The sequence below is a fragment of the Urocitellus parryii genome, chromosome 8 (genome assembly GCF_045843805.1).
Source record: "Urocitellus parryii isolate mUroPar1 chromosome 8, mUroPar1.hap1, whole genome shotgun sequence".
NCBI classification, from domain to species: domain Eukaryota; kingdom Metazoa; phylum Chordata; class Mammalia; order Rodentia; family Sciuridae; genus Urocitellus; species Urocitellus parryii.
Window position 1 is genome coordinate 109084969 of NC_135538.1, and position 19569 is coordinate 109104537.

General features: G+C 45.0%; 2 protein-coding genes across 3 annotated transcripts in view; both read left to right on the plus strand.

Moving 5' to 3' along the window:
* The first annotated feature begins 167 nt into the window (after positions 1-167).
* Med20 (mediator complex subunit 20) lies at positions 168-11828 on the plus strand. Of its 2 annotated transcripts, XM_026383549.2 has the most exons (4): positions 168-277; positions 3191-3345; positions 6922-7175; positions 9816-11828. In XM_026383549.2, exons 1-4 carry the CDS (start codon positions 264-266, stop codon positions 10029-10031), a joined length of 639 nt encoding a protein of 212 aa, XP_026239334.1. In that variant the 5' UTR covers positions 168-263; the 3' UTR covers positions 10032-11828. The 2 variants fall into 2 exon arrangements, with proteins under 2 accessions (XP_026239334.1, XP_026239335.1); XM_026383550.2 differs by lacking the exons at positions 168-277; positions 3191-3345 and adding an exon at positions 4400-4477.
* Positions 11829-18860: 7032 nt separating this feature from the next.
* The window catches only part of Usp49 (ubiquitin specific peptidase 49), an 84242-nt gene continuing 83533 nt past the window's right edge, over positions 18861-19569 (plus strand). Inside the window, exon 1 of the mRNA XM_026383547.2 lies at positions 18861-18885. The gene's annotated coding sequence lies outside the window, so the exon portion shown is untranslated. The remainder of the gene's footprint in view (positions 18886-19569) is intronic.

Below are 19569 nucleotides of genomic sequence, written 5' to 3' on the forward strand. Positions count from 1 at the left end.
GGCCTGGAAGTCCTGCCAAAGGGGAATTTCCGGTGCTGCAAGCGTGGGGGCGGGAGCCGGGCGAATGACGTCACTGAAAACGTCATCGAGGGAGTGCTCAGACACCTCCCCTTGCCTGTGGACGTGTCGCCTCGGCGCCGGGTTTTTACGTATTTCCGGAGCCCCTTCCGCGACCGCAGCTTGCGTTGGTCCTTCAGTTCTTGTGGACGGCAACAGAGCTCTCCGCTATACTGTTTGATCGTGGCACCTCCTGGCCCGCCGCCATGGGAGTGACTTGGTAGGACTACCAGGGCTTTTGTGGGGCGAGGCTAGGGGTCCTGAAGAGCCTGGAGTAACCGGGGAGAAGGTTCTGGACCAAGGTCCGCCGACTCCCGGGAGCTGCGCAAGCTGCCCTCGAGTGGTGTGAATAAAGAGGACACTGAAAGGGTCGCGGGTTCTCCGGCTTTGTTTCTTCAGTGATGCTCCCTTCATCCTGGCAGGTGGCAGGGCAGAGGTTATGTACCTTCTCTCCTTTTTCTTGGTACCTGTTTCTACACATTAGGCCTTAGTACTGTCAGGAATGGGCTTTCAGGGTTGGAAATAGGATTTCCGGACTAGGACTCAACTGCAGACAACGCTTGGAGGGGGACAGCATTTTTTATTTTTTGCACCTCCGTAGAATCAGCAAATACAGTTAGATCAGCCGATTTTGACTTGGCCATTTTAAGATCTTGGGTCTAGAGAGAAAAAAAGAAGCCATTGGCAATTAGGAGATCGGGATTCCAGGCATTTCACCTATTCAGGACTTGTTTCCTACAGTATTAATTACATGGTTGATCTAGATTCGTTGGACTCTTTGTCTCTAACATGTTATCTCAGTTGGAAAAGGCCAGGTGGCAGGAAAGGTATGGGTTCAATGCTCTTATGGGCGTTAGTCCCAAGTGCAAGGTCTCAGAGGACTTCTCCTTCTCCCCCACCCCCGCTTTTATTTATTTATTTTTTAAAATCTTGTTAGGCTGAATATCTTTCCAGTTAGCCCTGGAAGCCAGGATATTTGAAGTCAGGGCTTTAGACTTTTTCTTTGAAAGTGTGCCTGTGGGAAATGCTTTTCTTTATGGTGGCCCAGGCTCTAATAGATTTCTCAGTGATTGCCACTGATTTTTTTTTTTTTTCTCCTCACAGTTAATATCACAATCCTCCTCCCTGTCCTCTCATGTAAGGAAGTGTGTGAGGGGTGGAAATGGGAAGGCCACAGTGCAGAGGCTTGGAATCTCAGGGAAAGGGCTCTCTTTCTGTTGGCTCTACCCTTCAAACTTTTTGGAGTCCCAGAATTTCTGTTCCTTGCATCATCAATTTAAGGATCCTCTTATATTTCAAAATAAGTCAGGTCATCAGCATTGCTTCTCAGTACTATTTCTGACACAGTAGTGACAATTTTTAGTAACAGTTGGACTCTACCTTAATAGATTCATTGAGTTGATATTAAGGTAATGTAGTCTCCCAGAATTCAATCATGTGTGACTTTATAATTGTTATGTAGCTAAGTACTACTTGTACTATCATTTATTTATGTATGTTTTTATGGGCATTGAAGTCTACCACTGAGCTATATATCCCCAACCGTTTTAAACATTTGAGGTATGGGGGCTGGGGTTGTGGAAAAGTGGAGAGTGCTTGTCTAGCATGTGCAAGGCACTGGTTTGATCCTAAGCACAACATAAAAATAAATAAAATAAAGGTATTGTGTCGAAATACAACATATATATGTTTGTATCTCTCTCTCTCTATATAGATACAAACATACACACACACACATATATATACATATATATGTATACATACACATTTAAAAATATTTGAGGGAGGGTCTTGCTGAATTTCCCAGGTTGGCCTCAAACTGTAATCCTTCTGCTTTGGCCTCTTGCTGGGATTATAGGTATGCATCAGTACATCCAGCTTTGTACTATTATTTACTAATATTAAAAGAAATTGGACTCTTTTCCTTAAAAATATTTTAACAGGCAACCACATCCCTAGACAGGCAGTCTAGTCTAGTGACTGAGAACATGGACATGGAGTCAGGATGCTTGGCTTTTGAAACAGGGTCTTGCTAAATTACTGAAGCTGGCCTCAAACATGGGATTCTCCTGTCAGGCATGCACCACAGTGCCTGGCTAGGTTTCCTGGCTTTGAATCTTGGCTACATCTGCATTAACTGAGTGACTTTATACAAGTTATTAATTTCTTTGTACTTTAGTTTTCTCATTTATAATAAATTGATAAATGACAGCATCTTTCTCAGGTGCAGTGGTACACACCTGGTAATCCCAACAACTGAAGATACTGAAGCAGGAGGATCACAAGTCTGAGTCTAGCCTTGGCAGTTTAGCAAGATTATGTCTCAAAATAGAAAAACATTGAGAAAGGATTGGGGATATTGCTTAGTGGTAAATTCCTCAGTAGCCCCCCCCCCCCAAAAAAAAAAAAAGGGCAGTACCTTTCATAGGGCTGTTGGGAGGATTCAAAGAGTTAAGTCACTGAAAGCCTTTGGACACTGCTTGGAACATAGTTGGTGCTGGGCAGATGTTACCTATCACTGAAAGCCACACCACAGGAAGAAATTTGGAAGTAACATTTTTTGGTCATTGTTTTGATTAAATTCTGTAAATACCATTGCTTCTCACTCCCCAAAATTATAAACCCAAGACATGCTTTCTTTTTGTTCCCAGGACTGTCAGAGGGAACTTTCCATGATCCCAGCAGTTTTCTTTATCAGCACACTGTCTGCCAGCTGCTTGTGACTTGTGGCTGCAGGACTAGGCAGCTCCAATTCAGAGTTGGTAGAAGTATGCTCACCTAAAACTTCAATTTCTCTTTTGTATAGTTGGAATTGAAAGAGTTGTAAGGGATTTCCTTTCTCTTTGTGTGAGTTAGTGTTGTTGAATGCTCAGTTTGTGTGTCATTTAGAATCTTCACATAAACATGGGCACACAAGCCATGCTTGGGAAATGCTGGCGTGAGTCCTGAGACCTGTGCTCTATTCTTAGATGAGTTATGAGGGACTCTGGGCCTCTGTTTCCTCATCTCTAAGGTGTGGTCAACATAGGTTTACTTTAAGGTAACACTTATTCCTGCTCAGCTGTCCTTTGGTGGGAGAATGGCTCAGCCAGTGCATCTCTGGATGCTGATGACTTGTTACTCTTTTTTCCAGTGTGTCCCAGATGCCTGTGGCTGAGGGCAAGAGTGTGCAGCAGACAGTGGAGCTTCTCACCCGAAAATTGGAGACGCTTGGGGCAGAGAAGCAAGGAACATTTTGTGTGGACTGTGAGACTTACCACACTGCCGCCTCTACCCTTGGCAGCCAAGGTTAGTGAGATGGAAGTGCTTGGTGGGTGGAAACTGGCTTCTTCTCTTTTTCAGTCGTGGGGTTTGTAATTAGGGCTTCCAGCATGTTAGGCAAGTGTTCTATACTGAACTATATCCCTAACCCTTTTTAAAATTTAATTTTATTGGGGCTGCGGCTGTCACTCAGTGGCAGAGCATTTGCCTAACATGTGTGAGGCACTTTGTTTGATCCTTAGCACCACATAAAAATAAACAAATAAAATATAGGCATTCTGTCCATCTATGACTACAAAATTTTTTAAAAATTTAATATTATTTATTTATTTTATGGTACTGAGGATTGAACTCAGGCACATTCTACCACTGAGTTAATATTCCTAGCCTTTTTTTTAAAAACATTTTTTAAGTATTTTATTTTATTTTTTTTAGTTGTAGATGGACACAATACCTTTCATTGATTGGTTGATTGATTGATTGATTGGCTTTTGACCAAGGCATTTATTTTTCCCAAATAAATGCCTTGGTCATTTTCCCAAATAAACACCCCCAGTTTACAGAGTCCCACATTTAAATTAGAAATCCTCGCGTCTTCCATTCCCAAGGTAAGGAGAAATGGTATCAGGAGGACCAGAACATGTGAAGCTCTACTCTACTGCAGGCCAGGGGCTGGCCAGAGACGAGCCAAGAGGTGTCTGCACTGTCTTCAGAATGGCACCGTGATGAGGAAGCAGTCCCTTCTTTCCCTGGGCTCCAGTCAGTGAGAAGAGGTCCCCCACTTTGCCTGTGAGGCTGCTACCCAAGGTCCAGAGGCCTCAGCCTCTTGCCTGCAGTTTGCACCTGGGAAAACCCCCCAAAACCACCAGCTTCTCCAGTGTGGCAAGGGGAGCGTCTCTCTCTCCCTCCAGGGTTCTGCCCCCACCCCAGGCTCTGGGTGAGGGACACAGATGGGATGGGGGTGAGGTATCTCAGAAGCTGTGGGCACAGAGGACACAGCAGGGAGCAGGGCAGGAGTAGCAGGCCACAGCACAGTGAGTGTCTGTTTCCCAGCAGGAGGAAGACATCCTGCAGGAAGGACTCAGCCTCCCACGCAGGGCCCTCAGCATCCAACACAGTGCTGACCCCTATGGTTGCTCAACGAACATTAATTTACAGGGTAAATAAAAGGAACAAAACCTCCAAAGGCGGGAAAAGCAGAGGAATAAAAGCTGAGCCCCAGGGAGCCCTCTATGGACCCCCAGAGAACCAGTGTGACCAATGCCAGCTTCCTATGGGGTGGCTGGCAGAGGAGAGGGCACAGCCCAGGGCGGCACAGGGAAGACCAGGTGGGTGGAGGAATGACACGTGGTCCAGCACGTGCTGCTGCAGGCCTCTGCACACCTGTGTGTGTGGCCGAGATTATGCCCAGTCACAGTGGGGGCAGGAAAAGGCCAAGGCCAGGGCCAGAGCAAAAGGAGGCAGGAAAGAGTCCTTTGGAGAAAAATGGCAGCCGGATGGCCCATGTGGCTTTGGAGGGATAAGGACATGGGGTGGTCTGCGTATTGTATCCATTAGAAAAAGCAGCAGGAAGATTTGGTGTTGTGTTACTTGAGTTCTAAGGCAGCATGATGGCTTGGGAATCGTGTCCATGAGAGAAATAAGGCTGCAGGGTAGTCTGTGTACCGCATTCTTTGAAGAACAGGCAAACCTGTTAGAGCAGGACTCATCTGTTGGGGGAAGGCATTGAATTTGTGATCCTCCTGCCTCAGCCTTCTTGAGCTGCTGGGATTATAGGTGTGCACCGCTGCGCCCAGCCTCCTTAGATGCTTTAAAAATATTTCTAAGACAGTAACAACACGTGTAGACTCATTTAGTATGAATTAAATGTGTAATTACAGTGAGTTCATGAGAAGAGAATAAGAAGAGCAGCTTTGGATGGCTTTTCTATAGAGGGTATTTTTTGCTGTGCTGGGGATGGAATCCAAGGGCCTTCTGCAGGGGTGGCCAGCACTCTGCCACTGAGTTACATCTCCAGCTGCCTAGTTAAGATGTTTTGAATGGTTTTAAAACTGTGTGAATTGGCAGCTAGTGGGCAGGAGGAATATGGGGTGGAGGTTCTCTGCAGAGCCTGCTGTGCTCAGGAGGTGGCAGTAGAGTGGAGGCCTATGTAGTACAGGGAAGTCACACTGGCCCCTGTTCTCCTTGGCCTGCCTGCCATCTTCTCCCTTTCCATTGCTGCACTCTAATCCTTGTCTAACATGTCCTCTTCATGCTCTTTGGGGCAGAATCTCATGCTTTTTTCATTTAAAACACTTCAAATCCTTCTTTAAAGAGTGTGTGTGTGTGTGTGTGTGTGTGTGTGTGTGTGTTGGGGGGCTCTTTCCCACTTTGATCTCTTCCTAAAGTTATTCCTCCCTTCCAAAAGCCAGATTATCCTTTTGTTTTATTTTGTTGTCTTCAATCTTCTTTTTATAATTTTCTACCTGTCTTCCTTGTGAGATTGTCAGCTTCTTGAAAGTCAGGGGCTAAGTCCTCTACTCAGTGTGTCCATTAACTCTTATGGTGTATTAAAGAGGAATCTTGCCTTCCCCTTTTTGCCTTCCTCCATTTTCTACTTAACCAAATAAATGTAGTTTTCCCTCCTTGCAGCAAACCTAAGAAATTCATTTAAAAAGAAAACTTGCCAGTTGTAGTGGCTCACGCTTGTAGTACTAGCGGCTAAGGAGGCTGAGGCGGAAGAAGGATCACGAGTTCAAAGCCAGCCTCAGCAAAAGCGAGGCACTAAGCAACTCAGTGAGACCCCGTTTCTAAAATAAAATACAAAATAGGGCTAGGAATATGGCTCAGTGGTTGAGTGTCCCTGAGTTCAATCCCCAGGACCAAAAAAAAAGAGACAGAAAACTCATTTCTCAGAGACTAGAAGGGATGAGCTAGGGTTTTAAACTAGATCTTCTGAGCCCAGACCCTGAATTCTCTATGCTATAATGGGATGCTTGCTTCCTAAGTTAGCTAGACTTCTTAAAATTCTCTAAGGGCTCACCCTTGCCTTCAGGATGAAGTCCCAGGTTCTTGAGGCATGGCAGGCAAGACTGATCACAGCTTGTCTCTGGGCTACCTTTCCAGCCTTGTACTCACTTCTTTTTCCTGTTTCTTTGGACCTATTTTCTTGATGTCAAAGGGGGAAAAAGTCAAGGTAGTTAAGGGACAGAAGAAATGAGTAGTTGCTTCATTTGACATTCCTCAATGTTGTTTATTTTGCTTATTATATAGTGTAATCATAATATACAAAAGATTGTGTGAAGTTTCTGCTGAATTAGTCACCATAATTAAGCATCCATCTGTGAGCTCACCATGCACCTTAACATTTAAACTATTAACACTCCCAGAGCTCCCTTTGTGTCCCTTACTCTCTTCTGTAGAAAGGGGTGGGCTGTAGCCCATGGTGCCTGGCCTTTTGTTCCTCTGCTTCCCTCTATGGAAAAATCTGTCAGGGAACTCCCTTCCCGTCTCAGACTGCCAGAGTAGCGCCAGATTGCTGTCTGGCCTTTTCCCATGTACCTGACCATGCTGGGGTGTGCCAGTGCAAGTCCTGATGATGAGTAGGATGTCTGTCTCTTACAGGTCAGGCCGGGAAGCTGATGTATGTGATGCACAACTCCGAGTATCCACTGAGCTGTTTTGCCCTCTTTGAGAATGGCCCTTGCCTTATTGCTGACACCAACTTTGATGTGCTCATGGTGAAGCTCAAGGGTTTTTTCCAGAGTGCCAAGGCCAGCAAGATTGAGACCCGGGGCACCCGTTACCAGTACTGTGACTTCCTGGTGAAGGTGGGCACGGTCACAATGGGGCCCAGTGCCCGGGGCATCTCTGTGGAGGTAAGACCTTGGGGAACTAGAAGCAGGAGGTACTGGGGGTGCTGCTTAGCAAAAGGCTCTCAAAGTAACCCAGCCTTGCTCAATTCGAACAGGCTCCAGTGCCTGCTGCAGTCCTGGGGATTGAACCAGTGGTGCTCTACTATTGAGTTTTTTTTAATTTTTTGAGACAAGGTCTCATTAAATTGCCTAGGCTGGCCTTGGACTTGGTATCCTCCTGCTTCTACTTCCTTTGTCACTGGGATCATAGGCACCACACCTGGCCTCTTATCCTTTCTTCAATCATTCATTTAATTGCTAGCCCAGAGAGGAAGTGAAAAGCAGCTTTACAGCAAATAGTAAGCTTAGACAGGCCGACTTTTTTAAAAATTCAGGTGTAGGATGCCGCAGTCTGGCTGGGCAAAAATCACGAGCCACTCAAGCAGGAACAAACTTTATTTCCAAAACTCCCGAGAACACCTTGCACGCCGGCCTTCTCCCCTTCTCCCCTTCTCCCGGGGACACACCACACCAACAGGAAATCCTCCCTCCTACTGCACTTCCCCAACCAATGGGAACTCTCCGGGAGTCCCTGGGAGAGCTCCAAAGTAGCAGGTGGAGTCAGACAGCAGGGTTCTAATATCCAATTGAATGCACATCTTAACATAATCATTATCATCTCAATGGCTAGCTGGCATCACCTTTCAACCAAAAATGCCATGTGTCATTCCTACTGGGCTATGGCCCTCAGCAGTAGGATTTGTTCAAGTGTGAAGAACTGAACAGAACTCTCACAGGGGCAAGAGGGGACCTGATAGCAGGTTGCCATGGACAGGCTGACTTTCTAGAGAAGGAAAGGAATGGTTGAGGGAGGCAGGTAAGCTTTTTTTTAAAACCTTTTTTTAAAAAATATTTTTTTAGTTGTAATTGGACACAATACATTTGTTTTATTTATTTTTATGTGGTGCTGAGGGTTGAACCCAGCGCCTCGCATGTGCTAGGTGAGCGCTCTACCACTGAGCCACAACCTGGCCCTGGCAATCGAGTTTTGATGTGGAGAGAGCAACACCTCTCTCATGAAGGACTGGGACAGACCAGTGTAACATTCAGAACAACTTTTGGGATGTGGGCCTCAATCACATGCGTACACACACCTCTCCTTAGTATGCTTTGAGAAAAGACTCCAAAGTCTTGAAGTAAAAATGTACCTTTCCTTTTGGCATTCTGTTTTTTTTTTAAATATATTTATTCTTAAGTTTTGGGTGGACACAATATCTTTCTTTTACATTTATGTGGTGCTGAGGATCGAACCCTGTGCCTTGTGTATGCTAGGCAAGCACTCTACCACTGAGCCACAATTCTAGCCCCCTGTCTGTTTTTTTCATGGTAGAAAAAGGTACATTTGTGAGATGACTTCTTCTAATTCTTTTTTTAAAGTTATATATGGATACAATTGGTCTTTATTTTGTTTATTTATTTACTTTTTATGTGGTGCTGAGGATCAAACTCGGTGTGTCACATGTGCGAGGCAAGCGCTCTGCCACCTAGCCACAACCCTAGCCCCATGATTTCATTTTTGAGCCAAAATATTAGAAATGGCAAAGAGAAAGTGTGGCGATAGCTGGCTCTGGGAACAGTGAAAGTCCACAACTTACCGTGTGCCCAGTGCTGTATGAGATTTTAAAAAAACAAGCTTACTGGGCCTGTCTTTCAAAACTATCATTTTAAGAGAGCAAGGCTAAATATACAAGCTGTTTTTGAAAATAGACTTAAGAAATGCCATCTAAAAGGCACCATGTACTTTGGGAACTCAAGCTAGTGAGAACCCTGCCTACTGTGGTCATGATGCTGCCTGGAGGAGCAGCTTGTAAGTAGGGACTGAATATGTCCAGATCTGGGGTCAGGTGAGTCTAGGCATCATCCCAGGTGCAGAAAAAGCCCCTGGAGTGGTAGTTTCTGCTTAGGAACTTTTAGGGCCAAGATTTCTCCACCCTGCTCAGTTTGTGACAGACTTTGACTTGCTGAGACGCACGAGACTGGTTATCCTCCACATTTCTAGCTTCACAGCACATGTACATCCACCTGTTTCCTTACTTCTTTCTCCTTACAGTTGCCAGTGATTTTCCCCTCCCATCTCTCCAGTGAACATTAGGAGAGAGAATGAGAAAACCTGAGGTGTTTATTAGCCTTTGGCCCCTCTATGTTGGCTGGGAAAGTCTTTCTCAGTAGAGCTGGGCCTGGGTTACCTTGGGAGCCATGTTTGCTATTGAGGAGACTCATGTGTTGACTGCCTTCTACTTACCTCTCATCCACTTCCTGTCCCCCCACATTTTTTTTCTATGTTGTCTCAGAATTTTCCTGAGATTTCCTTGAATCATCACTTAACATAGCAGGGACTTCACAAACCTGAGATAATTAAAATATTCCCTGCTTGTGGGCAGGGCTGTGGGTTCTCACAACTCCAGAATGAGAATGTGAGTAACTCCTAATGGGAATGCTGCTGAGTGCGTAGAAGCCCTTGTTTGGGGTGAGTGGACAGTACTGTGCTAGAAGTTGTGCCCTTGGCTTAGGGTTGGTGAAGATGGTAGGAGGGAACAGGAGGCATGAGGGAAGCAGACCTTGTCCTTGCCCCCACTCATCCTCACTCTGCTCTTTTCATCCCAGGTGGAATATGGCCCCTGTGTGGTGGCTAGTGACTGCTGGAACCTGCTCCTCGAGTTCCTCCAGAGCTTTCTAGGCAGCCACACGCCAGGGGCTCCTGCAGTGTTTGGAAACAGACATGATGTGGTCTATGGCCCCGCAGATACCATGGTCCAGTACATGGAACTCTTCAACAAGATCCGCAAGCAGCAGCAGGTGCCGGTGGCAGGAATTCGTTAGTGACTGGCTATTGCTGGCTGAGTTGTCACCATGTGTACTGCACAGCAGGAGCAAGGGCTGTATTCTCAAGGATCTGGACCCTAGAAACCCAGGGCAGACATGGAAGCTTCTCTCCCTCTGGTTCCCAGCTGTGGCTTTTGTCTGGGGCTCTGGACGCCCCTCCCTTGACCCCCATATGCAGCCCTCAACAGCTGCCTTACCCAACGCCTTGCTGGATTTGTTCTGTCCTCAAGAATGGTAATTATGAAGAATGGAGAAGTTTGGACCTTTCCTGCTATAGGGGAAAAGGTAGGACAGGGTGTCCCTGCCTAGTGTTGGAGGGAAAAACAATGTGTACCTTCAGCTGTTGAGGATTTGACCGGGGCCCAAGTGGCTATGTTGTGCTTCATGTTGGGCTGTGCTGTCCTGAAACCCCCTCCCCTCTGCTCTAGTGGAGGGACAGCACAGCTGGTAGGATGGCTCTCGTTTTTTGACCTGTTCATGGAAGTGACTTGTGACATGGCTTTCCTAGGGCATTGCCTGGGTTCTTTGAACTCTCCTCTTACATCTTTCCCTTCCATTGTGGATTACATGATGCAACAGAATTCACTACTGTGCAGAACCAGAAGGATGGGTTCTTACGAGATAGAATCCTATTTTTGTATTATCTAATAGTTTCAGAGATAATCAGGTGGTTGGGCAGATCTAACTCTACAAAGTCACCAGGAACTCTTGTTTTCTTATGTCTTATTTTTCAGCCACACCCAGAATATTATCCTTAAGCAAACTCACTGGCCCCATGTCCACTGGAAGGATGGGGAAGGATGAAGAGAAAAGCAGTTTCTTTTTTAAAGGTTATGGTCTGGAATTGCTCAGATCACTGTGGCTACACTTTGCTAAAAGGGCTGCTAGGATATAGAGCCTTTTATCTGGGCAGTCATGGCCCAGTTACAGCTCAGAGGGTTCTGTGACTAAAAGGTGAAGGGGATAGGGATGATGGGGCCCGTTTAGTGGTTTCTGCTACGTGAAGCTCAATGAACATGTCAGGAATGCTCTTGGCAGCTATTTCTTGATTATTACGCCCTGTAACAAAGGCATCTGCCTTATGAGTTGGATTGGAATAATGACTGATCCCATAGCCTCTCGGGGTTTATTGGAAGTTAGCTGTGCACCTCTCTAGCACTCAGAGGTTAGTATTGACCATGATATTTGCAGCATGCTTCACGGTTCCCTGAAGTCTTTGTCCTTGCCTCATTTCAGCCCCAAGCTGCTCATTTGACTTAAACTGCTTGCCTACCCGACTCCTGCTAGAGAAATATTCAGCCAGGCTGGGCATGCTGACACACGCCTAGTATCTTGGCAGCTTGAGAGGCTGAGGCAGGAAGATTGCAAGTTTGAGGTTAGCCTGGGTGATATAGTGAAACTCTGTCTTAAAAAATAAAAAAGGACTAGGATAGTAGCTTAGTGATAAAGTACCTCTGGGTTTGATTTCTAGTATCATAGGAAAAAAAAAAAAAAAAGCTCAACCAGGCTACTTTGTGATACATACATAGATCTGGTCTTAGGAAAACTGTTAATATATGCAGTATAGGTTGTTACAAGGATACTGTCCCTCCCTGAAGGCACTAAAGAAAAACTTTTTCTATGGTATATTTCCACAATAGGAGTCAGGTTACCAGTCCTGTTTCCCTGTAGTTTTGACTGAAAGGAAGCTCAGTTCAGCTATCTAGCTATAGGGTTGTCATTTATATTTTTTTGTATTCACTTCCTGTTTTTGTTGTTGTCCCCATTTATTTTTTTTTTGCTTTTAAAATTTTAAGGTATGTTTTAGGTATAATTTACATGCAATAAAATGTATAGATTTTATGTTTTTGGCTTTCTGGTTTATATTTGCTTTTGTCTGGATCTGGGTTACCTTGGGAGCCATGTTTGCTATTGAGGAGACTCATGTGTTGACTGCCTTCTACTTACCTCTCATCCACTTCCTGTCCCCCCAGGCCCAGCTCTACTGAGAAAGACTTTCCCAGCCAACATAGAGGGGCCAAAGGCTAATGAACACCTCAGGTTTTCTCATTCTCTCTCCTAATGTTCACTGGAGAGATGGGAGGGGAAAATCACTGGCAACTGTAAGGAGAAAGAAGTAGGAAACAGGTGCTGTGAAGCTAGAAATGTAGCTAGAAATGTACATGTGCTGTGAAGCTAGAAATGTAGCTGCCTCAACTCTCATATGAAATGAGACAATGTACAGGCAGGATTTTGAATGCATGTGTTCCTGAGAATACAGAAGTTGAGTGTGAGAAATGTGGACCCTACACATGCTGTATAAGAAGGGGCTTGGTTCCCTGAAGCTAAAAAATAGAATAAAATCCCTTCTTATACTTACACTGCCTAGTTTTGGCTTTTACAGATCTAACATTCTACTGTTGTGTTTTTTCCCCTTGTTGTTGAGCACACACTTGACCAGCTTTAAGTCCTGTGAATACCAGATCAAGCTTTAAGAACTGCCACTGGACACTTGTGTCCATCTTTGTCTTTTGTATCAGTGAAAGGAAATTCACCACTAAAATAAGCAGGTAATGCAATATATTTCTTAAATATCATAACAAATATGACTCCACGAACAAAGTCATCAATACTGAATTTGTGAGTTGTAGGAAGCGCCCAGATGTCAATCTATATTTGCAAATATGGATGGGGCTTTTAGATTAATTTAGAATGTACTTGCCAGTGTTCAATTTTTGAAAGGTTAGGTTGGATGAAAGTTTGAGACTATTTTGATAAATTTTATGGAGGAAAACACATAATTATCCCCACTTTATAAATGAAAGTAAAGGGAGATGCCATATTTGGGAGTTCAAATCTGACGTCTTCCTTCTACACTAGATTATCTTCGCACCCCTCTTTCCTCTGCTTTACTTTAACCATTTCCTGAGTATGACCCCTAAAAGAACTAGGAAACTTAGTCTTGTCAACATGTCACCTTTGTGAGTGCTTCTGCCAGAGCTGCATGGAAATCTGCCATCTTTGACTGTCAGAGCTGAGCAGGGCAGCTTTTCAGCTCAACTTGTTTGTTCTCCCTTACCTTAGTGTGGGGAGGCTGTGGCTCCCCTAGAGGCCATGCAGAGACATGAAGGTGGCGTCAGGATCAAACTTCAGGCTCAGGACTCCTGGCTTCCAGCATGTGCCAAAGTGTGCCGTCTGTGCCTCTTGGGATGCTAGGTGATTTTAGGTGGAATGTGGGAAATATTTTATACTAGGACTTATGTCTTATTCTAATGTATATGAAGAGAAAATTATAACTACCACTTTATTTTTTAGGATTTGGGTAAGTGTTTTTAAAGGGATCTCTCGTCTGTGGTGGTGCACGCCTGTAATCCCAGATACTTGGGTGGCCAAGGCAGGAAGATCCCAACTTTGAGGCCAGCTCTGGCAAGTTAGTGAGGCTATCTGAAAATAAATTTTTAAAGTTTTTAAAGAAGTCTGGGGCTATAGCTTAGTGGTACAGCACTTGCTTAGTATGCCTGACATCCTATGCTCAATTGCCAACACTACAAAAAACAAATGAATAAATAAATGATCTATTAAGTTCTAGTACAGATGATACACGGCAGTGGCAAAATCTATAGTGGCAGAGGCACATGCTGGGAGGGAAGCCTCTTATTTATTCTGACTCTGTCTAGCTTGTTTCCTCCATCCATTGATGGTTCCTGCTCTGGCTGTTGCTTTCTTGTTCTCTCATCCTGATGATTCTCAACTCCTGTCCCCACACTGCCTCCTGCTGGCTTTCCTCTGATATTTGAGTGCCAAGCAATCACATCTCCCTTCTCCTCATGATCATTTATTGGAGTTTCTTTTCTGCTGACAGAATTACCTAGAGGCTGACCATTCCTCCTTGGCACCAGATCTACCTTGATCCAGTGTCCTGAGGCTTCTGGGGAGGCAGTTAGTGAAGTTTTGTTCTTTAAATCCCGGAGAGCAGGAAAGTAGTTAAAAAGTTCCCTCAAGCATGTGTTTCAGGTGTCAAAAGTTGAGACTCTTAAAATACAAGTACAGTATGTAATAGGCCATGGGGCCGGACATTTCAAGATCAGTCATAGTAGATGTTGAACCAGGCAGGTGGTCGTTTGGTCTCTCTCCCTCTAAGCCCATACCTCTAACACCCACCAATGCTTTTTTCTTGCCAAAAGCCCCCTCTCCACATCTGTGGAGGCTGGGTCTGGGGGCTATAGTCCCCAGTCACTGTTGCATGAATGGCTTTGACCTGTTGTATTACAAATTGAGGCCTCTCCTGAGGGTTTGGTATCTTTGGCCTGTGTGCCCTCACTTTTGGGGTTGGGCTTCCCCCGAGGTGAGTTTCTGCCATTGTGTAGAGCACTCCCAAGTCACTTGTTACAATGCTCAAATCTTCCTTACACCAAGCCTCCCAGAAGTCAGGCTACCTGGGGTTGGCCTTGTCTAGGGAAATCCTTTCCCTGTGTATTTAATTCTTTTCTCTTTTATTCTGAGACAGAACAAAACATATTTGTCTTTTCCCTCCCAGGTGGTGGTGAATAGATTATGTTTACTGAGGTCATTTATTAGTTCTTGTTGGAATACAGAGGACTATGACACTAAAGCTGGGGTTCTTTTTTGTTTGTGTTGTGGATCAAACCCAGGGCCTTGTGTATGCTAAGCACTTTTTTTTTTTTTTTGCCTTCCCTTTTTTTTGCTAAGCACATTTTTTAAAGACAGGATCTCACTATGTTGCCCAGGCTGGCCTTGATCCCTGAGGCTCAAGCCATCCTCTGGCCTCAATCTCTAGCCTAGTCCTCAGTCTAAGACTACTGGCTGGTGCCACTGTACCTGGCTAAACAGGTTCTTAAGGAAACTGCAGGTTTTCAGCTCTGTGGATGTCAGACATAGAATCATGTGTATCTTCAGTTTTGGGGAATTGTCTTCTCAATGCTGCTGCTGATGTTTGTGTTTGGTTGGGATGTTTAAGGTGGGAGATTATGGGGTCATTGCTGGGTATAATTTGCCCTTAACACAAACAGTGCTTTTGAAATACAGAATGAATGTCCAGAGAAAGTATTTGTTGTAGGTGTATTTTTTGTAATTAGATCAAGCAGTTGTTTAGACTGTCTCTGGAATATGGTCTTTTTTTGTTGTTCCAGGGATTAAACCAGGAGTGCTTTACCACTGAGCTCATCCCTAGTCTCTTTTTATTTTAAGAAAGGTCTCACTAAGTTGTTGAGTTTTTCACTAAATTGATGAGGCTGGCCTCAAATTTATGATCCTCCTTCTTCAGCCTCCTGAGTCACTGGCCTTACAGGTGTGCACCACTGGCTTGGAAATATGTTTTTAATAGTTATTCATAGTGATGAGGTCTTACTTGTTCTATATCCTGCAGGAAAACAGGCTGGGCTTAAAAAAAATGTAGGATAAAAATAACTATATTTTCAGTGCTTAAGCTTAGTTCTGCCTGTCTTTTCAGTGCCATGTGTATTATGATTATGTTGTTAACCAGTTGTGTCTTTAAAGAAAGTCTAGCATTCATGATTCTGATTCCTCATTAACTCTGAAGCTCCATTAAAACTCTTTTTTTTTTTTTTATAAAGAGAGAGTGAGAGAGGAGAGAGAGAGAGAAAGAGAGAGAGAGAGAGAGAGAGAGAGAGAGAGAGAGAGAGAATTTTTTTTAATATTTATTTTTTAGTTCTCAGCGGACACAACATCTTTGTTGGTATGTGGTGCTGAGGATCGAACCCGGGCCGCACGCATGCCAGGCGAGCGCGCTACCGCTTGAGCCACATCCCCAGCCCCTCCATTAAAACTTTTTGTCAGGTATCCCAAATAGTGCTTTCAGATTTGAATTAAAGTAGCTTCTTTCTATTATATCTGCCATCTAATTTATGATTCTCAAACTTATCAGTCTCAGGCTTCTTAATGTTCTTAAAAGGTGTTGTTTATGTAGGTTATATCTATTAATGTTTACCTTATTAAAAACATATAAAAAATTAAAATGTTTATCATTTAAAGGTATCAACAAATCCATCTCGTTAATATATTTTTAATGAAACTTTACTATTTGTCCAAACTTTAATGAAGAGTTTATTATTCTATATTTTTGAAAATCTGTTGTGAATGTGTGGCATGCTAGAAGATAGGTGGATTCTCTTATCTGTTTTGGTTGAAGAATATGAAGAAAATGACCTCACACAAATGTATATTTGAGAAAAGGGAGGTATAAATTAATAATTTTTTTCAGAAATTCTTTGATACTACATCTGCTAAAGCGTAGTTGCAATGTAAAATCAAGCTTTTCCTTCTCTATTAATATTCATTGGTTAAATTTACACTTTGAATGGATTTTTTACTTATGTGTGATTTCTTAGCATCATATGTAGGTCATTTGGGGAAAACTGCAGATCTAAATGTTGACACATTTCTTTAAGCAGTGTCAAAAATCACAATCATTAACATCACTACCTGTCTTATTAGGAAAGTCTTGGGAAGCTATCAAACTTATGGTTGCAGATTTGAGTTTTAAAAAATCCTAAATTTGGGGCTGGGGTTGTAGCTCAGTGGTAGAGTGCTTGCCTGGTACATGTGAGGCACTGGGCTTGATCCTCAGCATTACGTATAAATAAAATAAAGATATTATGTCCATCTACAACTAAAACATATATATTAAAAATTCCTAAATTTTGCTTGAAATCTTGAGTTTTATTATTGCAGACACTGTTATTAGTCTTAGCTTTATCTAGAAGAAAATGTCTGTCAAATACCCAGTGAATAACTAAATAGTTAAATGAATAGTTTAATCTGTAAGCCCCCCCCCCCCTTTTTTTTTCCCTCAGCACTGGAGATTGAACTCATCAGGGGTGCTCACCCAGAGCAGTCCTTTTTTTTTTTTTTTTTTTTTTAAAGACAGGGCCTTGCCAAGTTTCTGAGGCCTGGAACTTGGGATCCTCTAGGCAGCAGGATTTTTACCCATTGTTACTTCTGTGTATTATCAATGCCAGGGTCATCCCAGGGAAAAAGGCCTATACTTCTTACTATTATGAAAATAGTTTTGATCTCAGGGACCCACTAAAAGGATCTCAGGGATCCCTTGTGTTTACCAGGCCAGCTTTAGACCCAGTGATCTACTGCATGCTCACAGCCCTGAAGACCGTGTTCCCCCAAAATGCTATTGTGAGAGTACTCCTTCCATCAGAAGTTAAAAGTGGTCCCAAATTATTTCAAAAAAGTATCTTGTTAGGGAACTAACATACTGAGTGAAAATCTTCTCTAAGAGTTTTCTTGGATCGAGGAAGTCAGGAGAAAACACGATGAAGAAGTTATAACGTAGGAATTCCTTAAAGATAAGTGTTAAAAGGCAGTAGACAATAAAAGAAGTGCTACCTTGTGATTCTGAGCTTTTGAATCACATGACAAACACCCACCAAACCAAACCATTTCACATCCTCAACTGACAAACCTCTTCAAAATGCCCGAGTTTACTCACCTTTGAAAATCCTTTCAGTTAGCTGCACTTGGTTTCAGATATTGTAGTTTTCCCTTCTTTTTTTTCTTTTCCTTTTCAGTTTTTTCGCTTCCGTGTCATATTTATAGATGTGAAACCTTGAACCACTGTGGCTAATAATGTGTACTTGCCTTTCTAGTAAGTCTTTGCTGCCTTAGCCCTGTCTTGGGTATTGTAACACTGTTGGTCTCATTTTATGTGACACCACTTCATCCCCTCCCCGCCCCGCCCGGGTAAATTATGTCAGGACAATGTGCCCAGGAGACTGCGCAGGAAGGGCGCCTTTTATAGAACTGACCGCTCTTTTCCCATGGTCTCCATCCCCATTCCTAAGTCCATAAAGCCGCAACGCCCCTCCACTCCCGCCACGTTTTTGTACTGGGGATTGAACCCAGGGGCGCCTAAACACCGAGCCACAAACCCAGCTTTTTTAACTTTTTTTTTTTTTTTAAATTTTGAAACAGGGTCTCGCTAAGTTGCTTAGGGCCTTACAGAATTGCTTAGAATGGCCTTGAACTTGCGATCCTCCTGCTTCAGCCTCCCTAAGCTAGGATTACAGGCGTGAGTCATCGCGCCCAGCAGGGCCACAACTATCTCTATCTGGATCTGCTTAATTTCTACCAGGGTGTTCAGGTTGGCGGGCGTCTTCCTTGGGGGTATTTCCGTAAAACAGCTGAATCCCGCCTGGGTCATCAGTGGCAAAAGTCAAAGACACGTGCTCGCTCGTCTGGGAACCAATAGTAACTTTTGCAAAAGCTGCCTCCGGAAACCCCACGGTTCGCAGGCTGCTGCTTCTTTAGGAAGGGCACAGTTAAAAGATAACAAAACAAAAAACGCAAAGACTGGATATAAAGAAAGGCTTTGCCTCTGCAGTGGGGAAGAGATGTTAAAGGGCAGCCGAAAAGAGTATGGGGAACTAACTCTACGTAAAATTCCTTTACTGTTCCCCGGGATGCAAGGCTGGGGAGAAGGGGGCGGAGAAGGGCTTGGGAGAATCTCTGGCCCTTTAAGGAGGAGGGACGGACAGTAGACTCTGTACCTTTAAGAGTCTCTTTGTCTGGAAACCTTCTTATTTACCCTCCTGTGCTTCAACCAAACTTCGACCGGCGATTCACAGCGCTCTTCTACGCCGCCGCCCCTTACGCCAGGCTTGTCGGCCGCGCGTTTGTGGCTGACCCTAAACTTTACGCCGCCGGCAGGAACCTGCAGAGAGGGTGCCGGTGCCTGGGTCGCGGCCCAATGCTGCGCCGTTGGCGCATTGCGGGGCTCAGGGGCGGGGCTCCGGCGGGCGGGCCAATGGGCGGACAGGGGGCGGGGCCGAGTTCGGTTGTCTCGCGCCCTGGTGACAGCTCGCGCGTGCTGATGATGGCGGTAAATAGAGGGGGGCCGGGGAGGGGGCGGAGGAGGTGGGGAGGCAGCAAAGGGGGTAGCTCCAGGGGGTGGGGGACGGGGGCCGTGGAGGCCGCGACAGTCAGGGAGCCCACTCTGGGACTCGGAGGCGGGGACAGCAGTCTCCGGCACACTAGCCCTCCCCCTTAAAGAAGCAAAATCCTCACACACCGGGTGAGGGGCGACAAAGGCGGCGTGCGCCTCGCGGGCGGGAGGAGCGGCGACAGGGGGCGGGACAGCGGCGCCGGCGGTCCGGGGGCGCCCGGGGCGGGGGCCGGTGGGAGGCGAGAGCTGGAGCCGGGGCGCGCGGGCGCTTTATTTTGGCGGGGTGGGCGACCACTGGGTTTGGGTTAAAAGCCTGAAGGGGAGAGGTGAAGCAAGGTTCGGGGGCGGCCGGGGCGACCGGGCTGAGAATGAGATGAGGAAGATTAAGAGGAGAAAGGGTTAGAAGCCAGGGAGAGGAGGAGTGAAAAAAGCCAGGCAAGGAGGTAGGAAGGAGGCAAAAGCCAGGGTGGGCGTTGAGGAAGCCGGACCGGGAATGAGGTTAGGAGACCAGGGCTGGCAAGAGGGATTCTGAGGTTAGGAGCAAGATCGGGAGTCTGAAGGGGAAGGCTTTGAGGGGGTGGTATTGGGGTGAGGGGTCCAGGGGTAAGAGTTGGAAGTGGA

Coding starts and splice junctions, on each gene's coding strand:
- Med20 (XM_026383549.2), top strand. Junction 3,346..6,921: donor CTCTACCCTTGGCAGCCAAG/GTTAGTGAGATG, acceptor TGTCTCTTACAG/GTCAGGCCGGGAAGCTGATG. Junction 7,176..9,815: donor CCCGGGGCATCTCTGTGGAG/GTAAGACCTTGG, acceptor TTTTCATCCCAG/GTGGAATATGGCCCCTGTGT.